Source organism: Scleropages formosus, chromosome 9 (genome assembly GCF_900964775.1).
Source record: "Scleropages formosus chromosome 9, fSclFor1.1, whole genome shotgun sequence".
Lineage (NCBI taxonomy): Eukaryota > Metazoa > Chordata > Actinopteri > Osteoglossiformes > Osteoglossidae > Scleropages > Scleropages formosus.
Genome location: NC_041814.1, coordinates 16,255,277 through 16,271,102, shown reverse-complemented (window position 1 = coordinate 16,271,102; position 15,826 = coordinate 16,255,277). Strand labels below are relative to the sequence as shown.

The 15,826-nt window shown below is 41.9% G+C and overlaps 1 protein-coding gene across 1 annotated transcript; it reads left to right on the top strand.

Moving 5' to 3' along the window:
• The first annotated feature begins 3,353 nt into the window (after positions 1 to 3,353).
• LOC108935375 (uncharacterized) lies at positions 3,354 to 12,127 on the top strand. The gene is made up of 9 exons (XM_029254843.1): positions 3,354 to 3,609; positions 3,823 to 3,916; positions 4,158 to 4,321; positions 4,655 to 4,794; positions 5,998 to 6,059; positions 9,863 to 10,016; positions 10,131 to 10,230; positions 10,330 to 10,429; positions 11,160 to 12,127. The coding sequence occupies exons 1-9, from the start codon at positions 3,575 to 3,577 to the stop codon at positions 12,030 to 12,032; spliced, it is 1,722 nt and encodes a 573-aa protein (XP_029110676.1). The 5' UTR covers positions 3,354 to 3,574; the 3' UTR covers positions 12,033 to 12,127.
• The last annotated feature ends 3,699 nt before the right edge of the window (positions 12,128 to 15,826 follow it).

Here is a 15,826-nt window from a genome sequence, read left to right as displayed (position 1 = left end):
AAGTATTCTGAAAAGGACTACTTGAAAAACAGCAAGAGATAGTTACAACATTCCCCTGAAAAAATATACTTTTGTTAGTATACGAAATTAAATGCAAAAGTTTATGTACGTTTAGGAATTGTGTCAAACAAGACTTTGAAGTGTTTTTTTGTCATGACTTCCTGTGCTCGGAAAAACAAAATCAATTATCAGAGAGGTATTGCTCTGCTTTGATGTGGGTGAAGTTGCACTTATCATTTACAGCCATATCAACTTTTTAAAAACGTTAAAATACGCAGATAGTGAGGAATAAATGAAGACTCATCTTAACCTTTCAGCTAAATACATATTGAAGTCGATTTAAAATCTTTAAGATCTTTGCAAACCGATAAGATCTATATCGCTGCATCAGATACAAAAACATTGCATGCACCAGTTACAGAATGCCGTAGAAAAACTTCTGACCGTCACTCATTCTCTATGTATAACCTCCTGTTCTGCTGCAGGGTCACAGTGGTCGGGAGCCGATCCTGGAAAAATAGAGAGCTAGAATAGGTAGGGTACATCCCAGACGGGACACCAGTGTGCTGCATGGTAGCCACACACACACTCATACATGCACACACTACAAGCACGTTAAACTTGCCGATCAAACAGAAATACACACCTGTGGACTGAAACGGATTCAAACCTGAGATCAGTCACACAGTGCACTATTCACACATCTTCACTACCCACTGCACTGGTTTTCTGCCCCTCACTTGTGATTATTCGCAGTTCAGTTTTTTCAACATGTAATTCAAGTACATAAAGTGATATAAGAATAGGCCATTAAATCAAACGGGAGGAATGCTTGAATTTAACATAAATAGCATTTCATTCTATATTAATTAAAACACACAGTGTATGACATGGGGGGTGTGGTGGCGCAGTGGTTAGGAGTGGGTCCTGCTCTCCGGCAGGTCTGGGATTCAAGTCCCGCTTGGGGTGCCTTGTGATGGACTGGTGTTCCGTCCTGGGTGTGTCCCCTCCCCCTCCAGCCTTATGCCTTGTGTTGCCGGATTAGGCTCCAGCTCCCCGCAACCCCGTATGGGACAAGCGGTTCAGGTAGTGTGTGTGTGTGAGACATTTGAAAGACACAGCAGATATAGCTTTCCTCACCTTAACACTTATTCATTTAGCCAAGGCTTTTCTCCAAAGCGACTTCCGATGGACACCATGTAGTACATTTACATTTATTAATTTTGCAAATGTTAAGGTACTGACAATTATTTACCCATTTATACAGCTGGGTAATTTTATTCACCTTATTCACCCAAGGTAACTTACACTGCTAGATACACTACTTACAATGAGTCACTCATCCATTCACCAGTAAAACACGCTTTCTCTGTGTCACTCACTACAGCTACGAGTCACCGATCCACCTGGGAGGAAACCAGAGCACCCGGAAGAAACTCACACAGACCTGGGGTGAACATATAAACTTTACACAGGCTGATTTGGGAATGAACCAACGTCTTCTCACACCACCTAGATTACGTGCCACCCTCCAGTCTTCCTTCCTCAGTCTATCACTATTTACCTGTCTCAGCCATAGCAATCCCAGAGCACAGCGTGACCATATGTGAAATACCCCACAAGAACACGTACAAACTTTAACACAAAAACATACAGTAATGACTTCAGTAAATATCAGCATGACTTTTACAGCTACTACTCTAGTTTTACACTGAATGGTGATCCTATCTCAAAAAGCTGAGCAATGTTAGCTGAATAAAATCTGCTGAATCTTAGGAGTAGAGCAGGGCATTCTGGATACAGTTTTATATATTTAGTTTATATTTACACATGTATACTAAATATAGTTTTATACATACGGATACAGGATGAATCTTATACATAAAACACTGATTAAATGTGAAGTGTTAGCTGAATGGTTTCCTCTTTCAGTAAAAATACACTTTCTTTAAAATGGCTTTATTGGTGATGCTTGATAACATTTCACCACAATGAAATTTGGAAAAAAAAAACTGCAAAAGCAATGTGGTCTGTTGACCCCAATTTAAACAAGTTACATATCTTATCAGCAAATGTAATAAACATCTTGTTTGCTTTGATGCTACCGTTTCATATTTTGTGTTATTTCTTATCGTACAGATTATCCTGATTACTTGTTAGTGCTGGTGAACATGGTTCTGCCTTTGGCAAGATGCATGTTATCCAAAATCGTGTTTTTCGTTATGCATGCAACATATTTTGCTTTGGTATGTTGGCTGGATCATCATAATTCTACATTGATGCTGCTACTTGCAGTGTTGTGTGACTGACTGTCAGTGACTGATACTGATGTTTGATCTTCTGAGTGAACTGTTTCCTACCAACTTGCTGCCTAAATGCATGTGGTTGGCAATTCAGCTCAGTGATCAGCCTTTTAGTACATATTTACATTTATTAATTTAGCAGATTCTTTTTTCCAAAGCGATGTACATCTCATAGAAAATAAAATGTGTGCATTACATTAGGAGAAAGAGACCCTTGGATGCAGACGCGTGATTCTTACGTGTTAGTTAGTTTGTTACTTTCCATCATATGAACCAATGTACTTCACATGAGTAGCTGCATAAAGGTTTACAGTGAGAAGTGTAGCAAGGAATTCTAAGACACCTGAAAAAATATTTCCCTGCACCTCCACAACTTTTTAAATAAATAATTAGGTTGATGCTGGAACTATTGTGAGTCCCTAGAATCATCACATCCGCTCAACCGACTACCAACAAACCTTTTGAGACTGAGCTGCTCAAAGAAATTCAGAAATAGGATTTGTTTTCTATCCTTATTTCTGCAAGATTACTCAAAAACACTAGCAACTGACTACAAAATCAAATTTAAATGATTTAAAAACAATAAATTCACTTTCACGTTATTATTTACTGCTAAAAATTACAGTACAGTTTTCATAGTTTGGCTGCCAGTATAAATCACTCCTCACCGCAATCAGTGTGGTTTACATTTTTTAATACGTACGCAACACTGAACAATATTTATAATTGGTGCGCCGTCGACGTGATTACGCAATTTGATTGACAGGTGAGACCACGCCCCCCGTCGCGTCGATCTTCGCGACGGCGACGCATGAATGGCTTTCCTCACCATGCTCAAACGGGGATGGCAACTTATGAACAAATACTTGATCAGGTACCTTATTTAGCACTGTTGTAACAATCGCTTCAACAACATGTCATGTTATGTCAGTTTTCCGCTTCTGTTTCCTACTAATGAGTCATCGTGTCCTGTTGGAATGGTGTCTCCCGTTGCCATGGAGACACGATGACGCCGATTCGTGAACCATCCATTCCATTCTTGCTCTCAGCCGGCAGAGAAAATTAAAATACTGGCGAATAACGATAAACGAAGCAGCCGGTTAAAAATAATAAGCCACGTTCGAGGATTTGGCGGAAATACACATTCACTGCGTTGTTATGTCACAGCAAACAAAATTTTCGTAGTGACTGAGGCAACGACGATCCAACTGACAGCTGTCTAGACCGTGGCTGGATCAGCGAACCTCAGCCTGGCTTATCGTCCAAGACACATGAGTGCGGAAACCGAGGGTGTGTGTAGACAAAGGTAACTATAATCATGTAGCTATAATCTGTTTGCTTGAAACAACTATTTTTAACTGCACTGCTGCCGATGACTCCAAGCTAAGATGTATCATCATGTACTTAAAAGAATTTTCTACGTATTTTTTCCATTCAGATTATACTTCAGTGTTCTATTACTAATTTACTTGTATGTAATATGTGGTTTGTAAATATCTTTGTTCGATGTGTACGGCAGAGTTTTGCAGAAAATAAAAATGGGAGCCAGAATAGTGGATTGGATCGATTTGTTGGACGTTCGTTCTCACAAGGACATTTACCATCATGTATGGGTGAGTGTGAGCTTAGGCAGCAAATGCTTTCTTCTTCTTGCAGTTTTCTGCACCGACATTCTGACTAAATGATGTATTTCTGTCCACCTTAAACTTTGTGAATCGCTCTCGGTTAAAAATAGTCGATATTCCTGGATCATAAAGGTAAACAGTGTAGCAGAGGAAAAAAAAATGTAGTACAGTAGTCATTTAGTGAATTCTTCAATCTACCTTTTGTAAAGGATGTGCCTTTTTATTCCAGGAAAGCCAACACTTGAGTCCCTGGCAGACGAAGAGCTCTGCACTGTGTCCAGATTCAGATGCTTTTGGCCATGAATTGGGCCTTTCCAGGCCGAGGACAGCATTGTCCAAACCCCGTTCTCTGAGCATCAAAGGAGAGCAGGTTCTCTGCAATAAAAAGATCGGGTAACAATTAACTCTCTTTCCATATGATTCAAACACACATTTTCTGCAGTTTTATTTCTTTTAACTGCGACATTCACATTTCTCACAACAATGCATATTTATTCATTAACCTTCATTTAATCAGATGTAAACCTCTATGGCTATCACTTAATTCATTCTTTTCCTACAAAGTGTTTAAACACATATTTAAAAGTGGCCCTAATCATTTTAGACAAACTGCTTGTAAGCAAAACGCACCTGTGTTTTACCAGAGTTTGTGAACAACATGGTTTTACTTTATGCTGATGTGGGTTCCTAAATATCAGAATGAGTGACACCTGCTTTCTGGAACAGGGTAGAAAGGTATGTTTGTCAACCATTGTCCATGAAAAGAAACCTTGACAATAAAGCAGCAAAGGAGGCCAATGACAGCATCAGCCTAGGACCATCCAGCAGACCTGAAGACCAAGCTCTGAGGACAACTCACAGGAAACGTAAGACAACCACCAGTGCTACCTTCATTCATTCATTCATTCATTCATTGCTGAAGAAATGCCCATTGTTTTAATCACTAGGCAATGTATTTTCAAGGTTTGCATTATATGCTCCAGACAAACTTTGATGGCAGATTAGTGCATACTTTAATTAGTAGTGGTTGAAAGCAGAAGAAATGTAGTAATTTATTACCTGTGTAGTTTTCAAGCATATCTGCTGATGTGCAGTTCAGTGCTGTTCATGTGTCTTTATCTGAGTCTCTGCACTGATAAATTTCTGAATTTTCTGTATACAGTAAACTTGTACAGCACTTTGGAGAACTAGAAATAAACAGATTACCACTATTAACTTTGTCAGTTTTGATATGTATCTATAAATATGAAATATGTAAAAGTAAGCTACTTAATTCAGTTCCGTTATTCTTTATTATTTTTAAAATAGCAATAAAATAAATGCTCATAAGTATCAATGTTAGGTCCCTACATGTCTCCCATAATGCACTATAATGTCAAGTTGCTTTAGTCATATTTAATTTCAAACTAACCGATGCTTTACTCAACAGATAATTCAAAAGATTCTGAAGATGGATTTATGGCTATTAAATCAGGAAAACAACAGTTCCTTCAGTCTGAACAATATCCATCTCCAAAGCTCAAGTGGTCTCAAGAGGTATAGTACTATCAAATCTGAATACACTTATTCCTCACACATTGAGGTTAATTTGTTATGTGAAACTATCTTGTTACATGAATTCCTGTTAATTAGCAATAAAATTGGTTCTCAGACAAAAAAGATTACATTAAGTTCAAGTTGTTTTTTTGCCATTCGTTTATATAGCTTGCATATAGTGGAACGAAATGTTGTTTCTCCGAAGACCATGGTGCAACACAGAACAGTAGTACAGGACAATAAATACACAGGACAAGAAAATGGGCTGTAAATTGAAGGCAGTTTGTAATGTATGAAGTCATGCTGGGTTAGCTGCTTGACTGTTCCAGGTGAGCGTTGGGAGGCAGCAGGGTGTTGAGTAATCTGACTGCCTCAGGGAAAAACTGTTGCGGAGTCTGCTGGTGGTGGCACGGATGCTCCTGTACCTCCTGCCAGATGGCGAAGGGCGAAGAGTCCATGAGAGGGGTCATCCACAATACTGGTGGCTTTGCGGATGCTGATCATAGGAGTCCCTCTACCCACCATCTTTTCAGCTCTTCTTACAACTCGCTGTAGGGTCTTGTGGTCGGAGGCTGTGAAGTTCCCGTACCACACGGTGAGACAGCTGGTCAGGATGCTGTCTATCGTCCCTCTGTAGAAGGTGGTGAGGATGGCATGGGGAGTTTGGCTCTCGTCAGCCTCTGTAAGAAATGGAGATGCTGCTGAGCCTTCTTGGCTAGGCAGGTGGTGTTGAGAGTCCTGACTGTGGAGAGTTTTGACTCTCTCCACAGTTGTTCCGTTGATGCGCAGTAGTGAGTGGTCCACTTGGGTCCTCCTGAAGTCGACAATCATCTCTTTAGTCTTGTCAATATTTAGAGATCGATTGTTGTCTTTGCACCATTCTGCAAGCTGGATCACCTCCCCTCTGTATGCTGACTCATCATCATTGCTGATGAGGCCCACAACTGTCGTGTCGTCAGCAAACTTGATGATATGATGTGAACTGTACTTTACAGCACAGTCATGAGTCCGTAGGGTAAACAGCAGTGGACTGAGCACGCAGCCCTGGGGAGCGCCAGTATTCAGTGTGGTGGTGGTGTTGGAGGTGGAGTTTCCGATCCTGATGGACTGCGGTCTAAATTAATTTAAATGCCAAAATAAGAGGTATTTGGATATGCATGACAGATGATAACAATAACGGTAACACACTTCATAATATTTGTAACTAAATATTTCTAGCTTACGGGGCATGGTGGCGTGGCAGGTTCAGCTGGTCCTCCCTGTGTGGCGGGTCTGGGGTTTGAGTCCTGCTTGAGGTGCTTTGCGATGGACTGGCGTCCCCTTCCCCTCCAGCCTTGCGCCCTGTGTTGCCGGGTTAGGCTCCGGTTCATTGCGACCCCACTCACGACAAGCGGTTTCAGCCAGTGTGTGTGTGTGTGTGTGTCTGTGTGTGTGTGTGTGTCTGTGTGTGTGTGTTAATTGTCAGTGTGGCAGGAAGTAGGACACAGTAGTTGAAGTTTTTTATGGAAGAATTGCTACTGGGGTAATAAACTACTTGAAGGAATATGTCTCCATGTTGTTCATCTTAATACACCAGATTCAGCCAGAAAATAGTCTGACACCATTGAGAGACAAAAATTTCATAGATTTGAGACACTAACTGGGAATCTCTGTCAAAAAGGTCTCATACAAATGTGATATACAAGCCCTTCTACAGAATATACTACATGTTGTGGAAATAAAATGATTGTATAAACCAGGAAAAAACGCCTTTGCAGTGAATAATAAGCCTGTCTTTTAAAACAAGGATTTGTTTTTTCTTATGTCGTTGTACTGGTTCTTTGTTGTACGGGACACCATAGTACGAGAGTGGCATGTGTTCCAGGTGTGTGTCAGTCGGACGTTTGGTTGACATTTGTGTTTGCACCCCCTGCAGGCCCCTCAGGTACCATAATGTTTGTTGCTGACTGCAAGAAATGTGTGTATGGAGAAAATAAGAAAATAAGATCAACATTATCCAGAAACACAAACAGTCTTTGATAGATGCTTCTAGACCGTTCTAGTACGTCTAGTGTTTGTGACACTGATGGATCCAAGCCACAAGGTCGTCCTGATGCTGATGCAAATAAGAAGGAACAAAGAACAATACTTTAACACAATCTGCCAGCAGGTCGAAGCTGAACATGTGCGTGGGAAAGTAGCTTTCCAGTGCATCAAGATGCTAAGACAGAAATTTCAGCCAAGAACAGGAATGCTTAAAGATGTTGATGGAAAGATATTGAATGAACCTGAGGAAATTAAAGAACGTTGGAAGAGTTACGCTGAAAATCTTTACTCTAGTGAAGAGGGTGAGGAGCATAATGATCAAGGCCTAATAGAAGAAGAGCCAGAGATTTTGAAAGAAGAGGTGATTGCAGCCATTTATGCCTTATCAAATAACAAATCTCCTGGAGTGGATCAAATACCGATAGAACTCATTAGAGGATCTGATGGAGCCATTGCTGCATTGCCCAAGCTGTGTCAACAAATTTGGAAAGAAAGAAAGTGGCCAACGGACTGGAAAAGATCTGTTTTTATACCGATTTACAAGAAAGGAGACGCCAAGGAATGCAGCAACTACCGGACAATCGCTCTTATTTCTCATGCTAGTAAGATCTTGCTAAAGATAATCCTGCGGTGCTTACAGCCATACGTAGACAGAGAGTTGCCAGAAACTCAAGCAGGATTCAGGAAGGGAAGAGGAACAAGAGATATTATTGCTGACATTCGATGGATACTAGAAAAGAGCAAGGAATAGCAGAAACCTGTCTACCTTTGCTTCATCGACTACAGCAAGGCTTTTGACTGTGTTGATCATAAAAAACTTTGGTCAGCTCTGTCGCAAATGGGAATACCGAAACACATTGTTCAGCTAATAAGAAATCTCTATGATGGTCAACAAGCTACAGATCGAACAGAACATGGGAACACGAGCTGGTTTTCAGTCCAGAAAGGTGTACGACACGGCTGCATTTTATCACCATATTTATTCAATCTGTATGCTGAAACCAGATTTCGAAAGGCTACCTTAGAAGAAGATAACATTGGAATACGTATAGGTGGAAGACTAATAAACAGTCTGAGGTTTGCCGATGACACAACATTGCTGGCCGAATCAAAGGAAGACATGGAGCGTTTGTTGAAGAAACTCAGCAAAGAAAGTCGAAGGATGGGATTAGAACTGAACATGAAGAAAACCAAGATCATGTAAACTGATAACATTGATAAATTCGAGCTTGATAGAGAAGAAATTGAGATCATTTCTAGTATGAATCTTTTGGGAGCACTTGTGAATTCTGATTCGACCAGCACTCAGGAAATATTACGTCGTTTGGCATTGGGCAAGTCGACCATGAAGTCGCTAGACAGAATCTTCAAAAGCAAGGATATCAGACTACAGACAAAGATAAGACTAGCTCAGACTCTCGTATTCTCAGTTGTCAAGTATGGTTGTGAAAGTTGGACTATCCGTTAACATGACTGAAGAAAAATTTATTAATTTGAAATGTGGTGTTGGAGGAGAATTCTGTGTGTGCCATGGACAGCGAGACGAACAAACAAGTCAATCATGGAGGAAATCAAATCGGAAATGCCAGTTGAAGCGCAATTGATGAAGATGTGTTTGTCATATTTCGGTCATATGGTTCAAAGGGCGGGGGGTGTGGTGGCGCAGTGGGTTGGACAGCAGTCCTGCTCTCCGGTGGGTCTGGGGTTCGAGTCCCGCTTGGGGTGCCTTGCGACGGACTGGCGTCCCGTCCTGGGTGTGTTCCCTCCCCCTCTGGCCTTACGCCCTGCGTTGCCGGGTAGGCTCCGGTTCCCCGTGACCCCGTATGGGACAAGCAGTTCTGAAAATGTGTGTGTGTGTGTGTGTGTGTGGTTCGAAGGGAAAGATCACTGGAGAAGGATGTCATGACTGGAAAGATCGAGGGTACAAGGTGCAGAGGAAGACCACCAATGAGATGGATCAATGTAATTACAATGATGACAGGGCGGACACTCGAGGATCTCATCAGACTAGTACAAAATTGAGCCCTTTTTAATTCATTGGTCTATCAAGTCACCAAGATTCAAACTCGAGTCGATGGCACATGACCACATGACCTGAAGATGCAGGGACCTTTGGCCAGAATAAAATCATACGAGGGGAAAGAAATACTAAACTCTTAAAATAATTATAATTGCATTAATGTGTATTATGCATAAGCAGAAAGCAGTGAACATCATTCATTGGCATCATGCTGTTGACCATGTTATTTGTTGCCATGTATTTGTTTTTTAGGTTTTCATCCAAAATGTTGCCCTGAAACCTGTGAAATTTTCCAAGATATTTTTTCATATTTTCAGCTTGTTTACTTTTTTTTTCCATGTATTATTTTTAAGGTGAAGACAGTGCTACCGTTGAATGTGCTGAGCAGAGAGTTTGGCCAGCATTTTGTGCCTGAGGTCCCTGACTACACATACACATCTCTGTGGTGTCCCAGTTCTGAACAGAAGGCTCAGCTTGGTCCTGCCTGGGCACTCACATCTTTTCCAGGTACTCAAGAAGCTGCAGACAAGGTCTTCTCTGTTATCATGATTAGATCATGTACATCCCTTTCTTTCTCCTTCTATTTACAACTGTCTATATTTTGGGTCCCTATATAAACAGAGGAAGAAGAGTTCAGGATGCTTGGATCTGCTGGAAAGAGGGTGGGCCTACAGCTGCAGCCTGAGAATGTGGGTCAGCTTTCAAGTGCAACTTATAGAAGGTATACGAGTCTGTGCAGTGATTAAAAAATAATGAAAAAGGTAAATGCTTGTATTTATTCACAAATAATTCTTTTTTCTGCCTATGTACTCATGGAAAGACCACAGAGGAGCATACTCAAAGAAGAATACTTCAGTGCTGGAAAAGAAGCCATCTCAGACATTCTTCCTTTCAGCATCCCCATTGAACTCTCTCCAGTGGTAAACAGATATTACAAATTTTACTAAATAAATGTTAATTTTGGTTGGTATCTTGTCCAGTTGTTCTAGTTACGGGATCATTTGGTCTGAAACTGACTAAAACAGCTGAGTTTATACTGGATAAACAAAATATTTAATAGGTGTTATGTTTTTCTCCCTATAAAAAGCAACAAAAACTGTTTTCCACAGTACTTGTGTACATGAGATTAAAGGACTTCTAAGACACAAAGCATGTATTACTGGCATCACGTTAAAGTGGTTCAGGTGTGGTTTCAAATCTCGCTCAGTTTCTGTGGTATTTTCATGTTGTCTCCTGGCTTTCATGGGGTGCTCCAGTTTCCTCCCACAGTCTGAAGGCATGTTTCAGGTGAACTGGTGATTCTAAATTGCCCTTATTGTGTATGTGTGTGAGATTTCTCTGTGATGGACTGGCGCCCTGTCTGAAGTGTACTATTTGTCACCTCGTGTATTCCTGGAACAAACTCTGCAGCCTTGCGGTGGACAAGCAGTCATTGATAATCAGTGCATCATTAGAAATCTCCTTTCGTATGACCAAACTTAAAGAATGCAAACTAGAGCACTGTTCCCACAGTGTTTTAAATAAGATTACAAAGTATAGCCAGTAGTCAACTTCTTCATGCTTACAATATGTTCTAACTATACTTAGTAATTCTGCTTTTACTTTAAACAAAAGTTTATGATTGCATGTGATCTCTTTGTGATTTTACAGAGAATCAGCGAGACATTTCCTGCAGTGTATAACATCGATGAACATCAGAGTAAATCATCTGGCAGTTCCAGCTTCTACACTGCTGTAGGGGCCTTGGGCGAGACGAGAGAAAGCAACTCGGCAAGAAGAAACAGCTTTAATTTGCCTGCTCTTCAAATCACCCAGTTAATCCAAAAAAAGCACATGGGAAGAGGGTCCAAAGAGAGGCAGACTGCAGAGAAGGGCCATAGCTATGGAGTGTGTAAAGAATCTGCACTGAAAACAATCATGTCAAGTGCCCACAGAAGAAATATCCAAGCAATATCGACCAAAAAGAAAACATCCAAGCATCCAGATACAGTTGAATCTCCAAAGCAAAACCATCGTCCATCACGGTATTTTGCACCTCCTCTAAAAAAGGCACCCTTGTGTCCCCTTTTAATCCCAAACCAGACCAGCGTTGCTGCTTCGGACATAGGTCCCGTCGCGAATGGAATGAACCCCAGCTACTCCTTTAACAGCAACCATGTTCCAAAACGTTCCAAAGCTTTGCCAGGCTTGCTGAGAAAGAAAATCAGCTGCAAAAACCCAGTGTCCACACTTTCGTCCAGCAAGAGAAACGTTGGTCAAGAGAGGAAGATTCAGTTCTTGTCTATTTCAAAGCCGCTGAAGCTGAACTGTAAAGAAACCAACGACCCCCCGAAGAAGCAGCACCACGAGAAGAAGGAACAACCTCACGCAGAAAAAACTCAGCTGTTTGCGTATGTCCAAATGCCAAAGACGGTGGTTCGAGACCCTTTGGATGTGTATGGGATGAGATTTTTCTTACCCCTGTCCTATGTGTCAGAACGAGAAAGGAACGCCAGTTTACACACGGTCCTCAGATACCACTGACAGTGCTAAGATGGGCCCCATTGCTTTGCACTTGGAGAGGACTCTAAAGTCAAATAGGTGGGGATTGTGTGACAACAGGGAAGGGTATTTATTGTTTTAACATACAGCAGACTATAGACATACCTTTGGCAACGGGCCAAAGGATGTAAAGACTTATGATTGTGTTTTACGGAAAACAAAATGCGTAATTTTTAATCTTTTGATCTAACACATTTTGCTACATTAGGCAACTTTTTTTTTTTTGTATTTAAGATGATTCTGGAGTAGTTTTTGTCTTTAGAATGACTGCTTTCTGCCTAGGACATTTCTTCACTAATCCTGTTGTGGCCTAGTATTGTTGCTCCATTGTGTCATTTCCTCGGCTGTAGTTCGACTCCACTAGATGGAGGTAAGAGTTGTGTGTCACGCTTTTGGGTGGAAGGGCGGCACAGTGGCGCATCGTCTCGACTGCGGGTTCGAATTTGACTCAGTGTGCGTGGATTTCCCGGGTTTCCCCTCGCAGTTCAAAGACGCGTTCGCGACGGCGCAGTTTTCCACTCACGGATTCACTCGTGAGCTCTTACAGTCTTGTCATTAACAAGCAGTGAATCAAGTCATACGTTATAATATATATCTTTCAGGGGAATTAAAGGTTTTATCACTTCAAGCGTTAGGCCATCATTTGTCTTTGCAGTTTTTGTCACTATTTAAAACTTGTAGTGTGAAACTCGTCGTTATTTTGTGAGAAACAGTCACGAGGTTCTCGCGTTACGACGTGCACAGACGTGCACGAGAACTGACGTCACAAATAGGCGCTGCTCGGCTTGCGTGGTGGTCCTCTTTACCAAAGCGCACATTTTGGATTAAATTCCTGTTCCGAAAAGGCCTTTATGGAAAATATGAGGCGACAGCTCATTATTCAAATTTGACGACACAAACTACATTTCCTCATAAGTCCGAATTCCCATAAAAGGAGCCTTTGTTATAAGGCAGAAGGCTGTATGCACGGAATACCTCCACTAGATGGCGGTAAGGAGCTATGTGGAGGTACCGGGCTCGTGTTCGCCTTTGTTGTGCGGCCGGAACTCGCGCCTTTTAAAAAGCGGGACGAGCACCTGGCAGCGGATGCTGATGCTGTGAGGTTTCGGGATGGCGGATCGATCTGTGTCACTGTTCGCCCCGCCGCCGCCTTCTGCGGACTCGGCTCCTTTCTGCCAAAGACTTGTTTTTGATAATACGATAAATGAATAAATAGCTCATTTCTCATGGCGTTCTGACCGCGCACGCGTACGGCGGGCGGAGAAGAAGCTACTGCCACACCTGCTTCTCTGACTTATTATTCAACTCGGACCGGAAACATGCGAAGCCCCAAAAGGACATTTACAAAGTGGAATTTGTCAAGTCCCGTTTAAATAATCCAGGGAGCGACTTTTTTGCCTTACGTAATTAATTCTGCGGAAGAAGAGAGTGACAGATGCATGCCTACAAACATAAGTTTGTAAATATTATTTTTAAATATTTGCAGGTATGCAGGAATGAACTGGACTGGTTTATGGATTCGCAATTCGGTTTGGGATCTTCATTCATTCATTGTACCGTCATTTTAGCATGTTTTTACCATGAACTGCGGTGATACCTTAGGCTTTAACGTATGCGGAAGAAAAAAAAAAGAAAGGACTGTCCGACACTTATATTCGCTGGTTTCCGTCGTCAGTGTTCCTCGGCATTGGCCAGGTAGCTGTCTGTTCTCCTCAGTCTCCGCTAAATAAAGGTTTATATAGAATTGTTGCACTAGTGCCTTGCTGTCCTTCTGCGCATGCGCGTGGGTTTACTCCTTTTTCCTCTTTAACTATAGACACGTGCTTCAGGTGAATAGGACACTAAATAGCTCTTTGTGTGTGAGAGTGCCTTTTGATGGACTGGCGTGCTGCCCAGAGTGTACCCTACTTCGTGCCTTATGCTTCCGGGAGAGGCTCCGGACCCCCGTTACCCTTCACTGGAATCGTGGCTGTTAATGATGGATGGATGGGTGAAATGAATTGTAATGTGAATACATGTGAAAAACTGTCTTTGGAAGTACACGTGGAAGTTTGTGCAGATGCTGGCCATCGTGGCAGCGCTGTGGGTGCTGAAGGCGCTCAGGGTTTTCTCCTTTCCTCACTTCCACCGGACTACACCAGAGAAGGTGAGGTGTCCACGCATTCGCGAGGCTCCTGCTGCAATAGTCCTTATAAAATCCCTCTTTAAATGTACTTTCACAGTGATGACCCTAAAAGGCTGCATCAGTGCAATTGAAATTACACACACATTGTCTGAAACTGCTTGTCCCATCCGGGGTCGCAGTGAACCGGAGCCTAACCGGGCAACACAAGGCGTAAGGCTGGAGGGGGAGGGGACGCACCCAGGGTGGGACGCCAGTCTGTTGCAAGGAGCCACAAGCGGGACTCGAATCCCAGACCCACCCGAGAGCAGGACCTGGTCGAACCCACTGTGCTCCCCCCATTTGAAGGCAACATATTTTAAATTAAGTAGCATACACTTTGGAGCCATGTTTTAACACTGGCCTAAAAGACTATTGGTAGTACTTTCTGGAGTCTCGTATAGAAAGAAGTCAAAATGTCGATTTAATTCTGAATGTTACAGGTATTGGAGCGAGAGACCTCAATCAGAAAATTCTTTGTTTTGTATCAAAAACAAACCTCTTACAATGTAATTGTATTCTAAGATATATTACATTTTAAACATGCTTTATTATTTGCAGATTTAAAGCAGCTAAGCAAAATGAGTGTATTGGATGAGAAGGCCTGTTTTGTTGTTGACGTGCGGCCTGCAGATGATCAGGATGTTCACCTAATGTCCATGCGTTTCTTTCGTTGCAGATATTCCATCCACCTCTTATGTAGGCAATCAAATACCAGGAGTATTTGGAACAAAAGGCTTATATATGATATTTTCAGTTGTATAACCTTTAGAGTGTTTTAGATCACAGGGCAAAAATGTAAGCTCGTGCAGTTTAGTGTTGGCTGCTGAAGAAACAGTTGTGTGACTGTTCACTGGACTTGCTGCTACTTGACCAGCTCGTGCTACTGTAGCCCAAGTGGTGATGTGTGAACTTTACACTGTATTTTCTAGGAGATGTACATCACTTTGGAGAAAAGCATCTGCTATAAATGAGTAAATGTGAATTTGTATGTGGCCGGACCATTTTTCCTTCTTGCCCCAGTTTGCCCATGTTTTACCAAGTGCATTTTCAGGGGGGTGTCATTGCCATGGTTATTCAGTTCTTTATTGAAAACTGCATCTATTATGTGCCTAGCACTCATAGTATTAAGTGATTTGCTTTTGGTGTTAGAATGAGTTAGGAAACATTAGACTGGTGGGCACTGCTTTTCTCGAGCTTCTGTGGATTATACAAGTAGGGTTAACATACAGTTAACATCAGTGACCATCAGGTGGTGTGGGGATTCTTGAGGAGATATGCATATGAAAATGATTCAGCTTGCACTTGGCAGGAACCCCCAGTTTTCTTTAACCATGCTGAAAATAAGTCTGAATGTAACAGTTCAAACCAGAATGGCACTGGAGGGCACTGACTGCGAGGGGGTCTGAGCAAAGAGCGAAGGCTTCTGGATGCTCCACCAGCACCGATTCAGCCAAGAAAGCAGCTATTAGTGGCAGGCTTCACTTAGCATAAATTGACCATATTACTCAGGCCTAGAGATCAGATAGTGGCCAGATTCCCCCCTTGGAGATTTATTCCTTACTGATGCTATTTTTTTTTTTTTTTTTAATGACTCTTCTCCTGCACAAAGTAG

Bases quoted from the DNA above. Each gene is read 5' to 3' on its own strand.
- LOC108935375 (XM_029254843.1), top strand. From the start codon at position 3,575: ATGAGTGCGGAAACCGAGGGTGTGTGTAGACAAAG. The intron at 4,322-4,654 runs GTAACAATTAAC...TTTCTGGAACAG, and splicing joins CTCTGCAATAAAAAGATCGG to GGTAGAAAGGTATGTTTGTC. The intron at 10,430-11,159 runs GTAAACAGATAT...GTGATTTTACAG, and splicing joins CCATTGAACTCTCTCCAGTG to AGAATCAGCGAGACATTTCC.